General features: G+C 34.6%; 1 protein-coding gene across 1 annotated transcript; it reads right to left on the bottom strand.

Moving 5' to 3' along the window:
- Positions 1–305: 305 nt before the first annotated feature.
- Positions 306–18,534, bottom strand: LOC129225094 (tetratricopeptide repeat protein 32-like). The gene is made up of 4 exons (XM_054859650.1): positions 18,387–18,534; positions 3,804–3,925; positions 2,203–2,360; positions 306–549 (listed from the first exon to the last, which is right to left on the bottom strand). Exons 1-4 carry the CDS (start codon positions 18,405–18,407, stop codon positions 434–436), a joined length of 417 nt encoding a protein of 138 aa, XP_054715625.1. The 5' UTR covers positions 18,408–18,534; the 3' UTR covers positions 306–433.
- Between the last annotated feature and the right edge of the window lie 98 nt (positions 18,535–18,632).

Raw genomic sequence — 18,632 nt, 5'->3', positions numbered from 1 at the left:
GAAACTGGGCCACTCCCCAAAAAATTTCTGGATGCGACCTTGCATAGTGCTGCTCTGGTTAGTTGAGATGTGACCTTGACTATTTTTACCTGTTTTAGGGGAGCTTTGTGAAAAATAGAAGTGTTATTGGTTCGGATTTTAGTTGGAATATTTTTGAAAAACTACTAAGAAAGTTTCTCAACTCAACTTAGAGCCAATTACCTCTCCCTATTTTTCGAAACAGAGATAAACATTGTCAGAGCCGGAGCTCAACTTCTCAGAGTCTCACAATAAAAACTTTTTAGTTTATTTTAAAAACATGGGACATTAATTTTTTTTATTTCATTAATTATTGTAAAAAAAGTTAGGAACTCAGAAGTACTTCGATACAGCACATTGCGTGCGAGTTTGAATATGAAAATAGTTGAAGGGGCTTCACAAGAGGTTCTGTTCTTCAGGATTCTTTCGGACTGGCTTCTTCTGTGGCACGAAGCCCAGCTACAAATTCAACGTTCAGGGGATCGAGTGTAACAGCTTTTCTCATGTCCTCCAAGGCAGAAGCATAAAAACCTGCAGAAAGCGAAAAAAAAAATCATTTAAACGCCATTTTCCTTCACAAGGCGCTTTGTTTCTACACCTCTTCATAAACAATGAATTGTGTGTGCTTTTATGTTTGTGTGCATGTTCCTTTTACAAATCCGCAGTTTACGTTGGAATTTCCCCAAATTTGGTGAAGGTCTGACGTAACGGACTTCACACGAGGCAGGGAGGTATAATCCGTTTTCCACGAGAAGGCACTTCGCTCGCCTTTCTCGAATGCAGAGCTCTATTTTATGCGGGGGTGATCGGTAAACGTATCCCCGTTCTAGTAAAAAAGACAACTAGACAACCTTAACTTTGCCGTGCATTTTAACCCCTTTAGTCGGAATTACGAAAAAAATAACCAACAATTGTATTTGGTACACAGTGTACTATGCTTAGGAGTATCTTATAGACGAAATTTCAAGTTTGCAGGCAAAAAATTGAGTGAGTTATGATCCGTCCAATATTCCGGACTTATACTTTGAAATTAATATTTCAGACATAAAAACGACGAAATATCAAACAAATTTCATTGTAAAATAAATGTTCTCCAAACAATAATGAAAGATAATATATAAGCGTTTGAAATGATTCATAAAAATCGTACATTTTTTACAAAATCAGAAAAAAGAACCTCGCCTTTGCGACCAAAATCCATAATCGGAAAAATGAGCCACTATCCTCCCAATCCCTATATATTAGTGTTGCCAATCCCCCCCCCCCAAATCAAGTAATTTAATCAATTAATAAATGATTCGCAGCTGTTTAAAGCTTTTGTCCGATATACCGGACGCCAGGTCAGAAAGGGTAAGTGCGCAAAAAAAAGTCTTAGTGTCCTTTACATCACTTGCTTCACTTGCCTGTAGTTACTTTCGTTATTCTTACATTTTAAAAACTGCTGATTTTGCCACAAAATACCATGATCCGAATATGCATGCTGCCGAAAACAGCGAACTAGAATCAGCAGATATCACGTGACGAAGGCGGATTTTTGGTGCTTTTACTGAAAACCAAGCAGTTTGCATAACTCCCCCCCCCCACCAGATGTAATGCCAACAGGCCCGTCATTTACTTGGGGGAGGGGGGAGTCAAATCATTGAGAAGAAAAAAAAAATGGAGGGAGTAAAAACTTTCATACGTGAAGCCAAAACCCCAAGTCACGTGACAGCTTTTTAAGCAAAGCATTGGAAGAAATCAGGTTTCTCCCGCTTGTTTGACGCAAAACGTGCCAACCTTTCGCCGTTGTTGAGTCACGTGACTTGGGGTCTTTGGGTTAGCTTTTGCTAAGCCAATGATTCGACTTGCTTCCTCCATTGACTATTTCCTCCTTTTACACATAAGAGGGTGTGGTTTATGTTGTTCATCAATGATATTTGCCTGATCCCCCTTCGCCCCCTGCCATCGGGGGGCAGACATCGAATTGACAGGCTTGAATGTCATTAATTTCTGCTTCCTATACAAAGCTAATGTGCAAAAATACGTCTAAGATGTTTTGTAGGATGTGATAAGTCAGTAATCAGCGAGTCGACGCGAAGCCCCGTTAGCCGTGGGGTCCTGGGTTGTCCGGACTACCTGGTTCTGGAGGCGCCCCTGCGAGAACTGAATAAAGATTTAAGAAAATATAAAAGTCCAATAACTCACCGAGGCGATATTGGATTGTCCCACGATTGTAGAAGGCTGCAGCGAAATCATTTTTGAGCTCCGTCGCTTTCCCGTAGCAGCCCACTGCCCTATCGAATTCCACCTTCCGGTAAAACACTTGTCCCAGATTGTTGTATGCTTCGGAAAGAAACCGATTCCTGCAGAGAAACGAAAATTGTATTCACATGCACATGGAAGCTTAACGACTTGCAGTTCGGGTCCGGTAACTTAAAGCCCCCTGACCTTGAGAGTATTTCTTTCTTCTAGGGGAGTTAAGTAAAAACGGGAATCATTGAAGCTGATTTATGCTCTTTACCCTTTTGCAGTTACACTGTGACGACAATCTAACTCAACTCAGTACCGACGGTGTCCCCCCCCCCCGTTTCGCGGGGGCACGAAATCCCCCCCCCCCGTTTTTATTTTCAATCATAGCTTTTGATGCATGTATGGGAGGAATTTTAAATGTTGGCAAAACTGGGGATAAACCGTACCAACAATACCTTCCCCTTTCAGTGAGCTACCAAAGACGACATGAACAAGGTCAACATTTCTCTGGTAAACAAGTTGGAAATGTCCACCAAAGGTTTTCACTCAAGTGAACTTGTCAGGTTTCACAAAAATTAATTTCTATTTTTAAAACTAGGGATGCAACTTATATTCGTGATGAATACAAAAATATTTATTTCATTTCCTTTTGCATAGAGAACAAACTGAAAATAGGGCATTTCTGGTTGATACCTTGTATATTCGAGCAAGAAAATTCCTACTCAGAATTCACTTATTAAGTTGTGAGAAACAGTTCTAAGAAAAATCGTGCTCCTTAAAGTTAACTGCATACCTAATTATCGCAAAAATGCGTACATAGCCGCCTTTGAAGGCGCAAAAATGGTACATAAATTTACGGTAGTCAGTGCTCATTCTCTTAAATAGCGCATAGGTTTCAATTTCTATATTAAATTCGGTGACATGTATGAAGTCCCATAATACTTAAAAGGTGCATGAAATATTTTCGGATCGTGTCCGATACACCGACACTTGCAATCTTGAAATAACACCCATTACACGCAATACTTCCTTCACATATATCCCGAAAACGGGAAAGCTAAGAAAAATTAATCAGATCTGTATTTTTGTATCCGAAAAAAAGCTTACCCCAAAACAGAATTCAGTTGCTAATTTTTGCTTCAATGATGACGGCTTTATCATTCATTTATCATACTCTGCTGATTGTTGCTCACTTTCAAACATGCATTGAAGGCTAAAGTATGAAAAACCCACCCAACGCTTCGTATACGTGTTGTAATTTGGCGAAAGAGGCTAGAATTGTGCTTGTTTTGCTGAACTCTGCGAGTGCACCCCTGCATATGAATCTGCCGGTGCCTTTGATTAAATAAACACATTGACTATTCGAGTCATATAACGCTATTTTTATAATATTTCTTTTTATTTAATTATTTTTTAAAGCTTAGTTATTTTAGAAATTATGTGGCAAACAGTTGTCTTTCAATATTCCCATAGTATGAAACTTTCAGTAACTGATAATGATTGCTGTCTAAAAGCAATTCTGCGTCACGAAATAAGTAACTGAGTGCTAGAGGTACCTCTTAATGCTGTCGGGCTCATTTTCTAAAAAGTTGATCAACGCAGAAAGTCGATTCTCTGCCTCTAGGTATTTTCTCTCGTCGATTAGGTTCCGTGCCTCTTCCAATGCTTGAGAAACAGTCTAGAGTCAGAGATAAAAATAAGTCAATCTCATAGTAGTCAATCAGATAACTAACTATCTGAAGACAAAAAAAAAAAAAAAGTCACAGAAGCCAAACTAAGGAAATGCTTGGAGAAAAATTGATCTCTAAGGACTTTAAACTAAATAAATGTCTTAATACAGGGTGTTTGAAAAAGAACTACCCTATTTTGAAATGACATTACAGCAAAACCGTGTGAAATAGAAAGATGAAATAAGTATTATGCTGCACCAGTGCTCTGGAAATTTTTATTCAAAAATAATTCAAAAATTCAGAAAGCGGGGTAGTCAAATGTTTTTTAACGGATTTATGAGAAAGGACTCCCCTACTTTAAAATGATTTAACAGCAAAACTGGGTGAGATAGAAAGGTGAAGCAAAATGTATGTTGCACCAGCAGATCTGGAATTTTTATACAAAGATATTTAAAAATAGTTCGAAAATTAGACATCAGAGAGTGCTGTAGTCAAATGTTTTTTAATTGGTGTTTGAAAGTGTGCTTATTGAACAGAGGTCAAATCTCATTGATCATATAGAACCCATTGATTCGATATGGCTATCTTTCATAGCTTCATAGCTTTAACATTATGCAATCGAATGGTCATATTACTCCTGTGAAACGTGACCATATCAAACACATCGGAATGACCTCTGTTCAATAACAACTAATTAAAACTTTCATACACTAATTTAAAAAAAAAACATTTGACTACAGCGCTCTCTGAATTTTTGAACCATTTTTGAAAACCGGTGAACCATTAAATGCACTTAGAATGAAAACTATAAACTTTATGAGAAGTTTACTGCTTTTTTAGGACACAACATCCCAAACTGTTCCGATTCGCGGCACCATTTAAAGAACTAAAATCTTCTCACAGCACAATAAACTATACCTTTTGGAAAATTCGCGGCACCCCTCACTTCATGCATGCAAAATATATGCTGCTCTTGACGGATTTCTGTGCTAGTTAGCTCATGTACGTTGAGCTTGAAATAGCATTCATTAATTCACTGGCATAAAAAAAGTGCAGAAAGATAAAGCTAAATTTAAAAAGCATTAAATATGCTTAGAAGAAATAAAAGTCTTCATAAGTAGCGCAACGCTTAGTGCCGCGAGTCTAGTTGTTTTCCCTGTACTGCCACTACGCTAGCAGTAAAACAAGTTTTAAAGATTTTACTGGAGAATATGAAAAATAAAATGTTTAAGCTACAATAAAGAAATTATCTCTTGAATCTTCCAAAAATAAGCATGAGAAGGATTAATTTTCATTTACGATCTTGCATGGAACTACAAATAATTCGCCATCCTCATCATTCACATCATGCATGCAAAATTTAAGCTGCTCTTGACGGATTTCTGTGCTAGTTAGCTCATGTACGTTGAGCTTGAAATAGCATCAAATAATTCACTGGCATAAAAAAAATGCAGAAAGATAAAGTTAAATTTTATAAGCATTAAATACACTTAGAAGAAATGAAAGTCTTCATAAGAAGCGCAACGCTTAGGGCAGCGAGTCTAGTTGTTTTCCTTGTACTGACACTACGCTAGCAGTAAAACAAGTTTTAACGATTTTACTGGAGAATATGAAAAATAAAATGTTTAAGCTACGATAAAGTAATTCTCTCTTGAATCTTCCAAAAATAAGCATGAGAATGATTAATTTTCATCTACGATCTTGGATGGAACTACAAATAATTCGCCATCCTCATCACTCACATCATGCATGCAAAATTTATGCTGCTCTTGACGGATTTCTGTGCTAGTTAGCTCATGTACGTTGAGCTTGAAATAGCATCAATTAATTCACTGGCATAAAAAAAGTGCAGAAAGATAAAGTTATATTTTATAAGCATTATATGCACTTAGAAGAAATAAAAGTCTTCATAAGAAGCGCAACGCTTAGGGCAGCGAGTCTAGTTGGTTTCGCTGTACTGAGACTACGCTAGCAGTAAAACAAGTTTTAAAGATTTTACTGGAGAATATGAAAAATAAAATGTTTAAGCTACGATAAAGTAATTCTCTCTTGAATCTTCCAAAAATAAGCATGAGAATGATTAATTTTCATCTACGATCTTCGATTGAACTACAAATAATTCGCCATCCTCATCACTCACATCATGCATGCAAAATTTATGCTGCTCTTGACGGATTTCTGTGCTAGTTAGCTCATGTAAGTTGAGCTTGAGATAGCATCAATTAATTCACTGGCATAAAAAAGTGCAGAAAGATAAAGTTATATTTTATAAGCATTAAATGCACTTAGAAGAAATAAAAGTCTTCATAAGAAGCGCAACGCTTAGGGCAGCGAGTCTAGTTGGTTTCCCTGTACTGACACTACGCTAGCAGTAAAACAAGTTTTAAAGATTTTACTGGAGAATATGAAAAATAAAATGTTTAAGCTACGATAAAGTAATTCTCTCTTGAATCTTCCAAAAATAAGCATGAGAAGGATTAATTTTCATCTACGATCTTGGATGGAACTACAAATAATTCGCCATCCTCATCATTCACATCATGCGTGCAAAATTTATGCTGCTCTTGACGGATTTCTGTGCTAGTTAGCTCATGTACGTTGAGCTTGAAATAGCATCAAATAATTCACTGGCATAAAAAAATGCAGAAAGAGAAAGTTAAATTTTATAAGCATTAAATGCACTTAGAAGAAATGAAAGTCTTCATAAGAAGCGCAACGCTTAGGGCAGCGAGTCTAGTTGTTTTCCTTGTACTGACACTACCTTTGCAGTAAAACAAGTTTTAAAGATTTTACTGGAGACTGAAAAATAAAATGTTTGAACTACGATAAAATAATTCTCTCTTGAATCTTCCAAAAATAAGCATGAGAAGGATTAATTTTCATCTACGATTTTGGATGGAACTACAAATAATTCGATCTCTTCATCATTCACATCATGCATGCAAAATTTATGCTGCTCTTGACGGATTTCTGTGCTAGTTAGCTCATGTACGTTTAGCTTGAAATTGCATCAATTAATTCACTGGCGTAAAAAAAGTGCAGAAAGATAAAGTTATATTTTATAAGCATTAAATGCACTTAGAAGAAATAAAAGTCTTCATAAGAAGCGCAACGCTTAGGGCAGCGAGTCTAGTTGGTTTCCCTGTACTGACACTACGCTAGCAGTAAAACAAGTTTTAAAGATTTTACTGGAGAATATGAAAAATAAAATGTTTAAGCTACGATAAAGTAATTCTCTCTTGAATCTTCCAAAAATAAGCATGAGAATGATTAATTTTCATCTACGATCTTCGATGGAACTACAAATAATTCGCCATCCTCATCACTCACATCATGCATGCAAAATTTATGCTGCTCTTGACGGATTTCTGTGCTAGTTAGCTTATGTACGTTTAGCTTGAAATTGCATCAATTAATTCACTGGCGTAAAAAAAGTGCAGAAAGATAAAGTTATATTTTATAAGCATTAAATGCACTTAGAAGAAATAAAAGTCTTCATAAGAAGCGCAACACTTAGGGCAGCGAATCTAGTTGGTGTCCCTGTACTGACACTACGCCAGCAGTAAAACAAGTTTTAAAGATTTTACTGGAGACTGAAAAATAAAATGTTTGAACTACGATAAAATAATTCTCTCTTGAATCTTCCAAAAATAAGCATGAGAAGGATTAATTTTCATCTACGATCTTGGATGGAACTACAAATAATTCGCCCTCTTCATCATTCACATCATGCATGCAAAATTTATGCTGCTCTTGACGGATTTCTCTGCTAGTTAGCTCATGTACGTTGAGCTTGAAATAGCATCAATTAATTCACTGGCATAAAAAAGTGCAGAAAGATAAAGTTAAATTTTATAAGCATTATATGCACTTAGAAGAAATATAAGTCTTCATAAGAAGCGCAACGCTTAGGGCCGCGAGTCTAGTTGTTTTCCCTGTACTGACACTACGCTAGCAGTTTAAAAAAGTTTTAAAGATTTTACTGGAGAATATGAAAAACAAAATGTTTGAGCTACGATAAAGTAATTCTCTCTTGAATTATCGAAAAATAAGCATGAAAAGGATTAATTTTCATCTACGATCTTGGATAAAACTACAAATAATTTGCCATCCTCATTATTCACATCATGCATGCAAAATTTATGCTGCTATTGACGGATTTCTGTGCTAGTTAGCTCATGTACGTTTAGCTTGAAATAGCATCAATTAAATCACTGGCGCAAAAAAAGTGCAGAAAGATAAAGTTATATTTTATAAGCATTAAATGCACTTAGAAGAAATAAAAGTCTTCATAAGAAGCGCAACGCTTAAGGCAGCAAGTCTAGTTGGTTTCCCTGTACTGACACTACGGTAGCAGTAAAACAAGTTTTTAAAGATTTTACTGGAGAATATAAAAAATAAAATGTTTAAGCTACGATAAATTAATTCTCTCTTCAATCTTCCAAAAATAAGCATGAGAATGATTAATTTTCATCTACGATCTTCGATGGAACTACAAATAATTCGCCATCCTCATCACTCACATCATGCATGCAAAATTTATGCTGCTCTTGACGGATTTCTGTGCTAGTTAGCTCATGTAAGTTGAGCTTGAAATAGCATCAATTAAGTCACTGGCATAAAAAAAGTGCAGAAAGATAAAGTTAAATTTTATAAGCATTAAATGCACTTAGAAGAAATAAAAGTCTTCATAAGAAGCGCATCGCTTAGGGCAGCGAGTCTAGTTGGTTTCCCTGTACTGACACTACCTTTGCAGTAAAACAAGTTTTAAAGATTTTACTGGAGACTGAAAAATAAAATGTTTGAACTACGATAAAATAATTCTCTCTTGAATCTTCCAAAAATAAGCATGAGAAGGATTAATTTTCATCTACGATCTTGGATGGAACTACAAATAATTCGCCCTCTTCATCATTCACATCATGCATGCAAAATTTATGCTGCTCTTGACGGATTTCTGTGCTAGTTAGCTCATGTACGTTTAGCTTGAAATTGCATCAATTAATTCACTGGCGTAAAAAAAGTGCAGAAAGATAAAGTTATATTTTATAAGCATTAAATGCACTTAGAAGAAATAAAAGTCTTCATAAGAAGCGCAACGCTTAGGGCCGCGAGTCTAGTTGTTTTCCCTGTACTGACACTACGCTAGCAGTTTAAACAAGTTTTAAAGATTTTACTGGAGAATATGAAAAATAATATGTTTGAGCTACGATAAAGTAATTCTCTCTTGAATCATCGAAAAATAAGCATGAAAAGGATTAATTTTCATCTACAATCTTGGATAAAACTACAAATAATTTGCCATCCTCATCATTCACATCATGCATGCAAAATTTATGCTGCTATTGACGGATTTCTGTGCTAGTTAGCTCATGTACGTTTAGCTTGAAATTGCATCAATTAATTCACTGGCGTAAAAAAAGTGCAGAAAGATAAAGTTATATTTTATAAGCATTAAATGCACTTAGAAGAAATAAAAGTCTTTATAAGAAGCGCAACGCTTAGGGCAGCGAGTCTAGTTGGTTTCCCTGTACTGACACTACGCTAGCAGTAAAACAAGTTTTAAAGATTTTACTGGAGAATATGAAAAATAAAATGTTTGAGCTACGATAAAGTAATTCTCTCTTGAATCTTCCAAAAATAGGCATGAGAAGGATTAATTATCATCTACGATCTTGGATGGAACTACAAATAATTCGCCATCTCCATCATTCACATCATGCATGCAAAATTTATGCTGCTCTTGACGGATTTCTGTGCTAGTTAGCTCATGTACGTTGAACTTGAAATAGTATCAATTAATTCACTGGCATAAAAAAAGTGCAGAAAGATAAAGTTAAATTTTATAAGCATTAAATGCGCTTAGAAGAAATAAAAGTCTTCATAAGAAGCGCATCGCTTAGGGCAGCGAGTCTAGTTCGTTTCCCTGTACTGACACTACGCTCGCAGTAAAACAAGTTTTAAAGATTTTACTGGAGAATATGAAAAATAAAATGTTTAAGCTACGATAAAGTAATTCTCTCTTGAATCTTCCAAAAATAAGCATGACAGAAGGATTAATTTTCATCTACGATCTTGGATGGAACTACAAATAATTCGCCGTCCTCATCATTCACATCATGCATGCAAAATTTATGCTGCTCTTGACGGATTTCTGTGCTAGTTAGCTTATGTACGTTGAGCTTGAAATAGCATCAAATAATTCATATCCATTCAATCCATTCTGCATAAAAAATATGCAGAAGGATAAAGTTAAATTTTATAAGCATTATATGCGCTTAGAAGAAATAAAAGTCTTCATAAGAAGCGCAACGCTTAGGGCAGCGAGTCTAGTTGTTTTCCCTGTACTGACACTACGCTAGCAGTAAAACAAGTTTTAAAGATTTTACTGGAGACTGAAAAATAAAATGTTTGAACTACGATAAAGTAATTCTCTCTTGAATCTTCCAAAAATAAGCATGAGAAGGATTAATTTTCATCTACGATCTTGGATGGATCTACAAATAATTCGCCATCCTCATCATTCACATCATGCATGCAAAATTTATGCTGCTGTCGTCAGATTTCTGTGCTAGTTAGCGGATGCACGTAGAACTTGAAATATAATTGAAATTTAATATATAATTCACTAACATAATTAAAAGTACAGAATGATTAAGTTGAAATTAAAAAGCATTAAATACACTTAGAAAAAGTAAAATGTTTATAAGTAACGCAACGCTAAGGACAGTGAGTGTAGTTGTTTTTCCTGTACTGACACTACGCTAGGAGTAAAACAAGTTTTAAAGATTTTATAGGAGAATATGAAAAATGAGATTTTTTTGAGCAACGATAACGTAATTATCTCTTGAATCTTCCAGAGATAAGAGTGAGAGGGATTATTTTTCGTCTACGGTCTAGAATAGAACCACAAATAGTTCGTCATCGTCATCATTCACGTCAGGCAAGAACAATTTATGGTGTTTTCGTCAGATTTCAGTGTTAATTAGTGGATACATGTTGAGCTTGAAATATAATTTATTACTTCACTAGCGTAGAGAAAAGTATGGAATGAGTGAGAAAAGGAAAAGAAGTATTTAGAAGGAAAAATCAGAAATTCAAGATTTCATAAGTGCACTGCTTGGAACAGTGCGTCTAGTTGTTTTTTCTGCACTTACACTACGCTAGCAGTAAAAAATGTTTTAACGACTTTGTTGGAGAATATAAAAGAAAGGATTTTGGAGCCACGAAATATAATTCTTTTCTGATTCTTCAGCTGCAGTTTTGCCACAAGAAAATGCTGTTGAAGATGTAGCTAAAGGTGACTGAAAATTCCAAAAAGGTGAAGGGGAAAAATGCCGGAGAAGTTTTAAAAGTTTCAATAGAGTAGCATTCATATGCTTAGTTATTTGAAGTTCTAATGAAATTTTATTTATTTGCATTTAACAAAGCAAAATAAAAATTGAAAATGAAACAAAAAAAGCTATTTTACGCAGCAGATATGTCAAGACATCAGAGTCTTCAAATTATCAGTGTCAGAAGTACAAAAATTAAAATTATTGAATTTAAAATAGAAAAATCTACCAATTGGATTTTAATAACAGTACGATAATCAATATTAATAACATTAACACGATCGTTGGAATTTTGTTTTAAGTTTTAAAAAAAATGGGAAATGTCCTTATTTGAAGGAATATTGAAAATTTCTCCTACCTTTCCATCGATGTTAACATTCAATTTCCGAAATCAAAATTAAGGACTGCTTAAGCACTTTTTTAAAAATATTATGCATCCAATTACAAAATGCATAATAAATTGCAAGTAAGAAGTTGTATCCAAAATCACTAATCACTAGCGCTACTCAAATTATCATTAATTGATATAACAAAATGCTATTTGCAGCTCCCATTCACAATACAGTGGAGGAGTAATTAAAATATAATTAAAAATTAATTTAGATATCTTATTTGGCTGCCAAGCATTTTATAATGTTCCCAAATTCTCTAATGTTAGCATTAACGCACAGCAGACTTACTTTATACGTCCCAAAAGTTTAGATACAACAGGGTTTTCATGTTTTACAAGTTAAAAACAGAAGTAACGAATTCAAAACAATTTAGAATCATAAAAAATATCAATACAATATTAACACTTTATACAAATTATATTAAACATTCACATACTTTTAAAAAATTTTAACTTAAATTTTACTGTCCCAAAAGTTTATAGACAAATCATTATTTTTCTTCAATGTTCAAATTTTTAAGCCATTTTTCCTAATAAATTCAAAAACTCGATCAGGCATGCTTAAAACAAAAGTTTGAAGAACGTCTGGCTTTAATGAAAACCAACTGCGTTCAATTTGCTGCCTTAGATCTTGAACTGTTGCAAACTGCCTCCCATTAGCGTATACATTTCGAGCTAATATTCCCCAGAGGTTCTCTATTGGGTTTGGGTCAGGACTTAAGGCTGGCCAGTCCATAAGAGTTACTTGGTTTTGTCTAAACCACTGCAGTGTAGATTTAGACACGTGAATGGAGCAGTTGTCTTGTTGAAATATCCATTGGTTCCCATCCAGTATCCATTTTCCAAATGGAACTAACTGTTCTTCAAGCGTTTTCTGATAATCTTCGGAACATTGACGTCCTTCCAAGAAAGATATATTGGTTATTCCATTGAAAGCGAATTATCCCCACACCATGAGTGAGCCTCCCCCTGTTGTTTGCCGAAAAGTGTTCGGGGTTCCTTGCGAATATCATGCTGGTAATACGCCCAACCATCAGGACCATCTAAATTGAATATCTTTTCATCACTAAAAAGAACACATAACCATTCATTTGTCCAATTCATGTGATTTTGGGCCCACTGAACAGTGAACACGAGCATCTTTATGCGGTTTTGTAAACTTCGACGAACGACGTATTTTGCGATAAACAAGAAATGCACTTGCCTGCAGTCGTCGATGTACTGTTGATTTTGACACTGGAAAGCTTACTTTTTTTACAAACTGACCGTGTTGACAGGTTCTGGGTTGAACTAATCTCATCATCTCTCTGTCTTGTCGTTCAGTTGTTTTCTTTGGTCTTCCTGAACGAAAGTTTGTTTCAAAACAATTATCTTTTGACAAATTTGATAAATACCAGCGCTACTACGCTACTAAACTACAGCCCTACTGAAAAAAAGGAAAAGAAAAAAAATCGCCAAATTAGTCGCCAACATGGTGACAAAACTTGGCGACCAAAAGACTGGCGATACATCGCCAAGTGTCCGCCAAATTATAACACAACTTGAGTATACATCAAAATTAACAATGATTTCCCCCCAAAAAAGGGGCAAAAGACCCCTTTAGAAACACCCGAATGCAACCAAAAGGGGAGGTGCACAACTAGACCCCACTAGGAGTCTAAGGTACTAAATTTCAATTTTCTAGGACATACCGTTCTTGAGTTATGCGACATACATACGCACATCCGCACACACATACGGACGTCACGGGAAAAGTCGTTGTAATTAAGTCGGAGAATGTCAAAATGGATATTTCGAGTGTTTTACGTTCTTAGGCGTTCTTACATCCTTAAAAGTGTGGTTGGGTTGAAAAAAAAACTCAACATTGATTCGGAGGTCAGCAAAATGGAAATTAAGGCCCAACTTTGAGTGAAAATTTTTACGCGAATACAATACTTCCTTTTTTGTAAAAAGAAGTCAAAACAGTCGCGTTAAACGACAGCCCCGTTAGAACTTGGAATGAAAAGAAAAACAAAAAACAACAGTGTCATTGCAGGTGTTAAAAAAAAGAGGGAAATAAATAAAGAACTGCAAAACATTTGGTGTACATTTTTCATACGAACGAGCTCCCGGTCTAAACTTCTGATAAATAAGATAGAGAAAGTACTGAACCTAAGACTTTTCTGGTTCAATCAAACACAAGCTGATGGTATGCGAAAACCTACTTATGCTATCATTCTAGGTTACCTCTGTCATGTATTTCTACATTGGCAAAAGTAAAGGAAAATACTGAAAATTTGAGTACAGATCAGAAACACGTAATTGACAGTTGTGAAACTGTTTCAACTGGACTGTGCTCTACAGAGTTCCAAGACGGCCTATTATGTGCAGCTGACAACTGCCTACAGCACTTAAGTACCTCGAAACTCAACGATGCCTAACGATGTCTCGCACTGTTCGTAATATGAATTGATTTGCCCATATGATTCGCCTAAAGAAACGGCCAGGGTACGCAAAAGGGATTTAAAAAAGTAAATAACATGGCCATCCTATGAATTCACAACAATTCTACCACAACAATGGAAACTGACGAAAACAAGGTATCAAAAGATTGTGATGAATATTAATTGAATGAATGGATAGCAATTTAAAGAAGAAACAAGGATCAAGAAATTCTAAGGTTTAAGGTTTCAAAATTGAAGTTCACGTTAACTGAATACTACGATATTCTGATCCCCTCCTTCTAAACCAATAGCAGCCAGGGTTGGAATGGTTTTTACCACCTGTGGCATTTATCAGTTTTTACCATGGTTTTTAGCGCACTCGTAAAAACCTGTTTTCTCCATGGTTTTTACCATCCTGGAGGGAAAAAATATTCATGGTATGTTTTATTGTTTCTGTCATTTCTGTGCACATGTTTTTGTTTTTGAAAGAAAATTATGGTTAAAACTGTTCATGTTTAAGCTTGTAAACATGAACAGTTCATATTTTTAATTAAATTAAAATCAATTTTCAGTGACAGTGATCATTCATTACAAGTTACTACTTAACTTACAACAGCACTTGCTTTCCTCCCCCCCTCCACCTTTAAAATGAGTTATGAACACGGGGTGGGGGGAGCGGGTTATAAATAAAAGAGGCAGCAGCTTTTTACTTGGCGATGATGAAATGTAAATTTTAAATTGTTTTAGCGGGTTTTTGCATGCAAACGATTTGATAATTTTAAGAAAAAAAAACTGGTTCTACAACAATTATTTGTATCGATATTTTTCAAAATAATGTATAATAAAGAATTAATGAAAATGTTTGCCGACTTTCGGGAAAAAAAATGTTCTTATGACTTGATTATATATATATATATATATATATATATATATATATATATATATATATATATATATATATATATATATATATATATATATATATATATATATATATATATATAGTATATATTAAATTAATGCATAATAAATACGTAGTTGTAAAAAATTTCATGTCAAAAAGTACTATTTTTTTCTGTAATTTTATACAGATATTTAATTTTAAAAAATATAATCTTTAAGTTAATTCATACATCAAAATGAATGAAATTCCTTTCATTCATTTGCAACGCTTTGCGGTAGTTTGCTGTTGGCCGTTAAAGGGTACACAAGGGTACAAAACCAGGTGCTTCATGACACCATTGCACCAATGTGTCGCCAGAACCGCTACCCATTGACGATGGAAAATTGCCACATGGAAAACGTATAAACGAAATTGACTTGTACCCACTAACGTATAAAGAATGTTTAACGGCCAAGTCACACAACATTAACTATAATAATAAAGAAATCGCAGTAAGGAACCCTGGACTTCTCATGACTTTGTCTAGATTTCATTACTTTTTAGAGATAAACAAGCAGCTCCATCGAGACTTGGCTAGTTTTTTACAGAATGTTTTTGGTGGGATTAAGTTTACGATATCTACTGTTCAGTGCTGTTATAATGTAGTAAAAAACTTAATGTAAGTACCGTACTGTTTAAATTCATATCTCTGACTGATCATTGATTCTGTGCTTCATGACAGCAATTTATGATAAATAGTAATCCTTTTTTGAAATACAGTAAAAAGTCAGTTCTTCATAAAAGATGCGCTAATATATAGTTAAGAAAGGGTTTGAAACAACTTGAGGAGTGTTAACACATGTCTGAAATCATTGCGTATGTTTATAAAAAATTTCTAAACATATATTGTTTCACAACGCGAAATTTCGACTTGCGTGAGGGGTCTTGGAACGCATCCCTCGCGTAAGTCAGGATCCGACTGTACTGCATGATACTTCATCTGAGGCACAGCAGTTACACATTTAGTGACACATTTTATCTTTCATCAAGATTCTACTCCGTGTCACATCTCTAAATCGACTCACAGATTTTAAACAGAAAGAGGAATTTCGGTATTAAACAGGTCAAGCAACTCTACCAATTTCAATACGATCAAGAATTTGTGGTATCGTCAAATCTAAAAGAAAGTGGTTCAAGACCCGGTTCCCACCAACAAAATTGAGCTCGTTGCCGCATTGTAGAGGGTATGGAAACAGTATCAGAAACGATTAATGTAAACAGATGGCAGAATCCGTGTGAGAAAAGGTTAAAGCATTGAATCCAGCAAAAAATGACGCATTCTAGTATTGAATTTTTTTTTTTTTTTTTTGAAAGTGTTTTTCCCTCCTTTAATATGAATATTGTAATTTTTTGACTCAATGTAAATCTTCATCACTATAAACTTTAGGATTATTCTGTCCAAGATTATTTTTAATTGAGTATATTTGAAATGAAATGCACACTTTAAGGTCTAAAAAACGTGGCACGTTCATTTAAATACCTAATTTGCACTTATATTTGGTTAGAATAAACGTTTTTCCAAAAAGTGGGAAGTATTCAATTATTTTAAATTTGGGACGTATATTCAAGCATCCATGAAAAAAAGAGGGTTTTTCCAAAAATTAAAGTCTTATAAGTAAAAAAATAAAAAGAGATAAAAATCTAAAAATTTGGACTTTTGATTACCTTGAAGGGTACAATCGATAAACCAAATTGCAAAGAAATACAAAAATACGAGTGAAAAAATTTCTCAAATTTTGGATCACTTGACATGGAATGACCCATTTACAATTGATACAAATAAATTTTTATTTTTTGATACTCAAGTATTAATTGTTCTGATGTGGTTTTGGGATTTTTAAGGTTAAAAGGTCTTTAAAATTATAGAAAACTTGTATTTGAAGTAAATTTTCAGCAAAACAAACTTTATTTTTATTTAAAAACAACAAAAAACACCCTTTTAATTTTTTCTACACAGCAAGAGAAAGATTTAGTTATGCTGCAAAAAAAAAAAAAAAAATAATAATAATAAATAAATAAATTAATTAAATAAAAATGATGCAGATATTAGTTGGTACTTATACAACTAAATATTAGAACTATAAATGAAATCACACGATAATGAAAAATGTGGACTAGTTGTCTAATTATGTTCACCACGGAAAAAGTTTAAAACATTCCAGGATGCAAAATTTTATAAAGGTATGATTTTTCGGGACAAGCAAAGTATTTGAAAAATTGAGTTTTTGTGTTCATTCATAAGTTAAAGGTTCGTCACATCTGGTGTCAACTATTTATTTAGTTGTGTATGTATAAATTAACCATAATATCAACAAATGACATCAGTGTGGACTATATTACTTGAATAAATTATAGGAAAAAAAAAGAATCACACGAAAAAAAAATTGTTATCTAAGCTTCCTTTCCACTTACAATGCGCTAGTGGTTTGTGTGCCTCTTGCCTTCGCCCTCTGAAAATTTCCATTTATGTGCCCAGATGGCACGATGGAGGTTATGGATTAACTATTTCAGAAAAATTGATAGCTGACGAATTGTCTGGTTTTAAATAAAACGAAAGTTACATGCAGTCAATGATATAATTCGTCGTTACAGTAGGATAAATAAAAATTAACAATTGAAGATTACATGAGAATTTATTCAAATAATTTGTTAAATAAGTTCATTATGGAAGATCTTCGTAAGCTAATTAATACTCTATCAGTTTCATAAATAAATAAGGAATACAAGAGAAAATTATTTAAGGGCAGTAAGTTTTTTTTTTTGAGCAATCACGATTGCTTATTGCTTTCATTTGACTGTTTTTGGCGTGCTATCATTTTTCCCACCGGCGCGGCGCCACTCTCTGCCAGCACCACCAGTCGCGTCGGCCGGCCTCACGATGCTGCTCCTCTAGCGAAAACCGTCTCCAGGTTGCGTCCATATCCTACACACACACGCATACATACACGCACCAACACACACGCACACACAAACACATACACAAACACCACCATACACACACATACCCCTACACACATACACACACGCATGCATACAGACACCTACACATATACACAAATACACACAACTGCCCACACATTCATGCCTGCACACAGACACAAACACATATGCTTACACACACACATACACATACCCCGCCCCCACGCACACAAACACTCATACACACAACTACCCTTCACACTCATGACTGCACACAGACACAAACACACATGCCTACACACATACACATATTCCCCCCCCCCCCCACACACAAACATACAAACACACACTCGTGATTGCGAAAAACATAATTTGAATTCAACATGACAAAATTCAAATTAATTTTCTTTATTTTTTTTTTCTTTTTTCGACACTTAACCTGTAAAGAAAAGAATATACCTCATGGTGATCACCGTTCATCTTCGGAAGTAGAAATTAGGAAAATATCACATTATAGTTCTACGAGATGTAACAAATATCAGACATTCAATCTGTCAGACAAGTGTCAGTGTCACGATCATCGCACTGGGTCAGAGCAAAGCTGGAAGTAAACAAAGTTGAAGTAGAAGTGTCTTGACAATATTTGGAAAACTTTTAACTCATATATATAACGAAACAAACACTACACTGAATTAAATTATACTG

This window comes from Uloborus diversus, chromosome 6 (assembly GCF_026930045.1).
Source record: "Uloborus diversus isolate 005 chromosome 6, Udiv.v.3.1, whole genome shotgun sequence".
In the NCBI taxonomy this organism is placed as follows: Eukaryota; Metazoa; Arthropoda; class Arachnida; order Araneae; family Uloboridae; genus Uloborus; species Uloborus diversus.
Note: the sequence above shows the minus strand (reverse complement) of the source record. Positions and strands in the feature narration are given on the sequence as shown.